This window comes from Leptopilina heterotoma, unplaced genomic scaffold (assembly GCF_015476425.1).
Source record: "Leptopilina heterotoma isolate Lh14 unplaced genomic scaffold, ASM1547642v1 Lhet_251, whole genome shotgun sequence".
Lineage (NCBI taxonomy): Eukaryota > Metazoa > Arthropoda > Insecta > Hymenoptera > Figitidae > Leptopilina > Leptopilina heterotoma.
The window spans coordinates 1,050,837-1,057,568 of NW_025110965.1; the positions used below are offsets into that span (position 1 = coordinate 1,050,837).

At 31.5% G+C, this 6,732-nt stretch overlaps 1 protein-coding gene across 1 annotated transcript; it reads left to right on the plus strand.

The window, feature by feature from the left end:
* Positions 1-1,575: 1,575 nt before the first annotated feature.
* Positions 1,576-3,306, plus strand: LOC122503266. The gene has a single exon (XM_043613741.1). The coding sequence runs from the start codon at positions 1,576-1,578 to the stop codon at positions 3,304-3,306; it is 1,731 nt and encodes a 576-aa protein (XP_043469676.1).
* Positions 3,307-6,732: the final 3,426 nt, after the last annotated feature.

A 6,732-nucleotide genomic window follows, 5' to 3' on the forward strand; every position in this document is an offset into this window, starting at 1 on the left:
AAAATCTCCCATATATTGAAAGCTATTATTGAACAAGTAAAAAAACTTGTAACGTCATAACAAGGAATCAAAGAAAAATACAAGAAAATGATAATCAAGAAAAGAAAAATGAAGAAATCCAAGAAATTGAAAATGAAGAAATAAAAGCACACAAAACAAAGAAACGAGGTAGACCGAAGAAACAAAGCACACGTTTAAATACCTCCTTTTCCAAGAAGAGAAGGGGAAGACCGAAAAAGGTATGTAATACAAATAATAAGAGAAAAGAAAAATTTTATAATGAAGTTATTTCTGACGAAATTGAATCAGATTCTGAGTATATTAAAGAAAAATCAAATTTAAAGAAACACGAAGAAATTGACCAAGGCTACGAAAATTCGAATTCTGAAGAATCATCTGATGAAGAAGATAACTTAGTGGAAAATGAAAATTGTGAAAATTTAAATAATAACCAAGAAAAATATATTATCGACTGTAGAGACCAATTACCAATACGAAGAGATAATCTAACCTATTTTCTTTCAGTTGAGGGAGATCCTCGAGATAATGGCTCCAGATCATTAGCCAAACGCGAAAAATTGCCAAATTTTGGTAAACTTCAATTAGGTATAGCAGAAAAAATTAAGAGAGGTATATATTACCATATCGCTCTCCCTATAGAAAGTGAAATAAAAGAAAATTTATCTTATACAACAAAAAGAATAAAATCTTCAATTATTTCAATGAAAAATTTATGCGAAGAATTAAAATTAAAAAGTATCAGTATTGCAAAAACAGCCCAAATAAACAATGTAACTTGGAACGAAATCCTATCAATGATAAAATTAATTTTTGAAAATTCATTTGTAAAAGTTGTTGTATGTAATGGATATACAAAATATCCTACTAAAGAAGAATATATGCAGTTAATCGAAGAAGCTCATTCAAGCTCAGCTGGAGGACATAAAGGTGTGACAAAAACTTATGGAAGAATAAGACAAAATTATTATTGGGAAAATATGAAAAATAATATTCAAAAATATATACAAAGTTGTCTCCAATGTCAATTAAAAAAATTAGTTAGAGTCAAAACAAAAGATCCAATGATTATTACAGACACACCAGGAACAGCGTTTGAAAAAATTGCAATGGACATTGTCGGTCCATTACCAAAAACTAAAAATGGAAGTGAATATATATTAACAATACAAGATAATCTTACTAAATATTCTTTAGCAATCGCACTTTCAAATCATCAAGCTAGTACAATAGCTGATGCATTTATTAAAAAATTTATTTGTATTTTTGGATCACCCAAAGGAGTATTAACAGATCAGGGGACAGATTTTTTAAGCAACTTAATTTAATTAAGGAAGTGAAATTGAAATATCTGTTAATCGTCGAAATAATTTGAATTTACCTCCTTTGGAAGTAGATGATAATACACGGATATGTCTTAATTGCAATCGCTTAATACTCGATGAGATAAGAATTAATGCAGAAGACCCTAATTGCGTAAAATTGAATGTTTTGAAACAATCTCGAAATGGTTCCTGTCTCATTTGTAATGAGGTGGTTGATTTGCATCGGCTATCCATGAATTGTAGTGCGAGTGTCTTCATCTCAAAAAACATTTTTATTCCGGAACTTGTCAAATCATATGAACATCATTTAGACGATCAGGGTTATCTTCTGCCACCCTTGCTACTTGGTTTGCGTTATGTTCACAGACCCTACCAATTGACAGGACAGCAGCTGCAAACTTTTTTGCAAAGTCTACGTCATGTAGCAGAAAGTATGTCCAGTATTAAGAATGAGAATAGTTTTACTGATGAGGCATTTGAAAGTTTCTTCCCTGTAACAAAAGAACAGTTCCAGGAAATATTCAGATATTGTGAAGAATCACCAGTACCACGTATTGGTGGATTTAGGTATGTTAGCAAGAAAGATTTATTAATGTTTTTATGCAAATTAAGACACGGTCTCTCGGATGAATTCCTTTCGCACATATTTCAATACTCAACTCGTCAAGCGACAAGTTTGGCTGTTGCCACTGTTAGAGAGTCTTTGATGATGCGTTTTGTTCCTACGAACATTGGCTTTGATGCAATCACACGAGAAGATTATATGAATTTACACGTTTCAGAATTTACTAATAACTTGTATAATTCCCAGCCAAATACTCCTCGAGTTATCGCAATCATTGATGCTACTTATACTTATATTGATAAAAGTTCCAACTTTAGGTCTCTCCGGCAGTCCTATTGTGTTCATAAAGGCCAGCATTTAGTAAAACCTTACATGATAGTAGCACCTGATGGTTACATCCTTGCAATCCAGGGCCCATATTTCTCGGATAGTCGTAACAATGATGCTTCTATTTTGCGCAATGAGTTTGAGAAAGATGCTGACAGAATGAGACACTGGTTTCAAGAAAATGATATTGTCATTGTTGATCGCGGATATAGAGATGCGACGGAGTTACTCGAACAGTTAGGCATAGTTTGCAAAATGACAGCACATCTGGAACGTGGACGAAATCAGCTTAGTACTAAAGAAGCTAATGCTTCGCGTCTTGTCACAAAACAACGGTGGGTAGTGGAAGCGAGAAATGGCCATATAAAATTAATTTTCAAAATCTTCGCCAATCTTGTACAGATTCAGCATGTGCCACACGTAGGAAATTTTTATCGAATTGCTGGTGCAATCATTAACCGCTATCGTCTTTCATTAATAATGAGAGATGTTAACGCAGATCTTGCTCAACATTTGCTCGAAAAAGTAAATGAAGTAAATGTTGTTCAAGCACTCGTGGAAGTAGAAAATCTTCATACTCGAAATGCTCAACGATGGATTCGTTTGGATGCTGCATTATTAAATGATTTTTCAGTCCTCACGATTGACTTCTTAAGAGATCTGACAGTTGGTACATACCAAATTAAACTATCTCCTTCCTATATTCAGGACAAACTGGCTAGAGATAATGATGAAGAATTTCAGATTAAAATGTTGCGAAATGAGGAACGGACACCTACACCGGGTTTTATCAGAGTCCGAGTGTTTTCGAGATTTCGAAATGCCGGAAAATATCAATTATGGGTTTCTTATCGACCAATCGTGGAAAGAGATCAGGAAATCGAAGAAGACTACAATCCAATAGATGGATATTATTGTACCTGCAAATCTGGAAGTCGCACAATTGGCACTTGCGCTCATGTTGCAAGGGTCCTTTGTTATCTTGGACACGCAAGATACATCGAAAATGTTCGATATCCTTCATTAAGATTGGTGCAAACAGTTGAAGATGCTCAAAACAGACCACAATAATTACAAAATCCTACAATCAAGGGAATACTTTATGATATTTTGTTTGTTTTGTTTGTATGTCATTTGTTAAGTGAACTAAATTAATTAGTTAGTTTCTTTGTTTGTTAGCTATTTTGTCGCTTGCATAATAACTCAATCATTCATTCTGTATGGCAGCTATTTGGCATATAAATCAAATCAACAAAGCAACGGTTTTTTTTCAATAATTCCAAGAAATAAATAGGTATCAAATTACACGTATGAAAATTTCCTTAGATAAATCCCAAACCGGAAGCAATAAATCAAAGACATTATAAACAACAAGTAAATGGTAAAAATTAAACTGACTGACTAACTAAATACCTGACTAACTGAATAACTAACTAACTGACTAGCTTACTAACTAGCTTACTAACCAGCTAACTGACTAACTGACTAACTTTTTTTTTTAGAAGTGTCTAAAAATGCCTTACGCATCCCCTTGGTGGTGTTGTTTAAGGTATGTGGGACTCCCTTCTTGGTTTACCCACCAAAAACCTAATATTCTCTTTAAACAGCTCACTGTTCACTTATCAGATTCGTAATCAGCGACCCCAAAAACCCCCTAGTAACAATTTTCAATCGATTTTGATTTATTTTTTTAGATGTTATCAATTTTCATAAATTATTGGAATTTATGACTTAGGGGTAGTTTTTAACCCCTTTCCCTCCACTTTGCAACTTTTCAACTATCATTTTCGGTTTCAGCAGGGCTCAAACTGTTGGAAACTACTATGCTTCTACAATTTCCTTATGGGCAAATTTTGACCCTTTTTCAGCGCCGTTCTTTAAAAATTTAAAAGAAAAAAAATTAAAAGAAAACATCTAGAAATGTTACATATTCAAAATAAAAAATTCAAAATAAAAAAACTGTTACTTTTAATTCAAAGTGATACATCTTCCCTTAACAAAAAAGTGGACAATATTGAAAGTGATATTAAAGTTTTAAGAGCGGAAAATGAGAAACTCTCCAATGAAGTTAAGAAGTGCAAATCAAAATACAGTGACTTGAAAGTGGAAAATAATTTTCTCTTGGAGAAAATAAACACTTGTGAATCAAAACTCGACTACCTTTTAAATAAAGAGAGAGAAAATAATCTCATCCTCTTTAAAGTGAAAGATAGTCCTAAAGCATTAAACAGTAAACGATTACAACTAGATAAAATGCTAGACAGTAGAGGGAAAAAATTAGTCGCGTCAATGGAAAGCAATGGGTTTATAGTAGTGAATGAAAGATAATTCTTATCATCCACATATCTAAAGTAAAATAGAGGGGCACAATTATATTTTTCTTTTACTATTTTAAGACAGTCATTTTCCAGATCATCCACAGCAATGTCAGAAACAAAGGCCGAGATTAGTGAGCCTATAGGAGTTGCATAAATCTGCCTATAAAATTTCCCATTGAGTGAGAAATACGTGTTATTAAATACAAACTTAGTGCAGAATGGAATTTTACAATTTTGATTAATAGAGCGATGTGAGTTATTTCAAAAATTTCTGACAAATTAAAATTTGTCGATTTTTTCGTTTTTTTGTACAGTTAGTTAGTCAGTTAATCAGTTAGTCAGCCAGTCAGTCAGCTATTCTGTTAGTTAGTTATTCTGTTAGTTAGTAAGCTAGTCATTAAGTTAGTCAGTTAGTCATCTAGTCATCTAGTGAGTCAATTAGTTAGTGAGCTTGTCAGTTAGTTAGTAAGCTAGTCAGTCACTTAGTCAGTTAATCAGTTAGTCTGTTAGTCATCTAGTCAGTCAGTTAGTTAGTGAGCTACTCAGCTAGTCTGTTAGTCAGTTAGTTAGTCAGGTATTTAGTTAGTCAGTTAGTCAGATAGTTATTCAGTAAGTCGTCTAGTCATCTGTCCAGTCAGTTAGTTAGTAAGCTAGTCAGTTAGTCAGTTAGTCAGTCACTTAGTCTTACTAACTGACTAGATGACTAGTTGACTAACTCACTAACTAACTAACTAACTAACTAACTGACTAACTGAATAACTGACTAACTGATTAACTCACTAACTCACTTTTTTTTCTTTAGTTTACTAAAGTTTACTATAGTTTACCTCAGTTTAGTTTACTTTAATTAGTTTACTTTACTTTAGTTTACTTCAGTTTCGTATAGTTTACTTTAGTTTCGTAAAGTTTACTTTAGTTTGATATTTAAATAAAGTTTACTAACCTTAATTTAGTTTAGTTTACTTAACTTTACTTAAGTTTAGTTAAGTTTACCTAAGTTAAGTTTACTTCAGTTTAGTTTAATTTAGCTGACTTTAGTTTTGTTTGAGTTTACTTAACTTTACTTAAGTTTAGTTAAGTTTACCTAAGTTAAGTTTACTTCAGTTTAGTTTACTTTAGCTGACTTTAGTTTACTTCGGTTTACTTTACTTTAGTTTTGTTTGAGTTTACTTAAGTTTACTTTAGTTTAGTAATTAAATTAGTTTAGTAACTAATAAAAATAATTTTTTAACAAAACTAACGTAACAAACGTAAAGTTAGTAACTTTATTTACATTAGTTACTTTTTTGTAAGTTAGTTATTATAATTATATTATTATATAATTATATAATTATATTATTATTATTATTATTTATGTACCAAAATTTGTAATTTTTTATTTAAAGTTCCGACTTTAAATCGCAAAATAGAATGATATAGTTTAAATAATTACATGGTTTTCAATCAAAATATTTTTATTTTAACAATTTTTTTTAAACAATTTTTTAAACAAAACTTTTACTTCAAAAACTATCCTTAGACCTCATACAGTATAAATGCAGGCTAATTGTTTATAACATTTTTACAACAATATGTCTTTTTTAAATTATGTAATATACGTTCTCGTAGTAGTTTTTTGCGTCGAATCTAATGGCGCTATCAGTTTTTTATGAAAATTAATTTTTCTTCATTTGTTTATAACAAATTGTTTAAAAATTTTTTTTTTAATCTTTAACGTCAAAAATTATCATTAGACCCCATGCCAGGATCTCAATAGTTACTTGTTATATCAGCGTTTCTGTGCCCATGGGTATTAATGGGTTAAAAAAGGAAAATAATGTTTATAAAACAGTTAAAAATATATTGTTAAATATATTGTTAAATATATTGTTAATCTTCGTGATGAAGATGATTGATCTGTAAATAGTTAAATAAAACATATTGAAACATTTAAAGAAACGTCGAGTGTGGAGGCCTTGGCACACAGGAAGAGGCACATGGAACGTCGTAAGCCAAACATTTAAACAAACGTCGAGTGTGGAGGCCTTGTCACACAGGAAGAGGCACATGGAACGTCGTGAGCCAAACATTTAAACACACGTCGAGTGGGGAGGCTTGTTGCACCAAAGAGCCAAACATTCAAATGGCATTAGATTAATGAGGAAAGTTTGATATAAAAAGGGGTACCATTTCTGTTTAG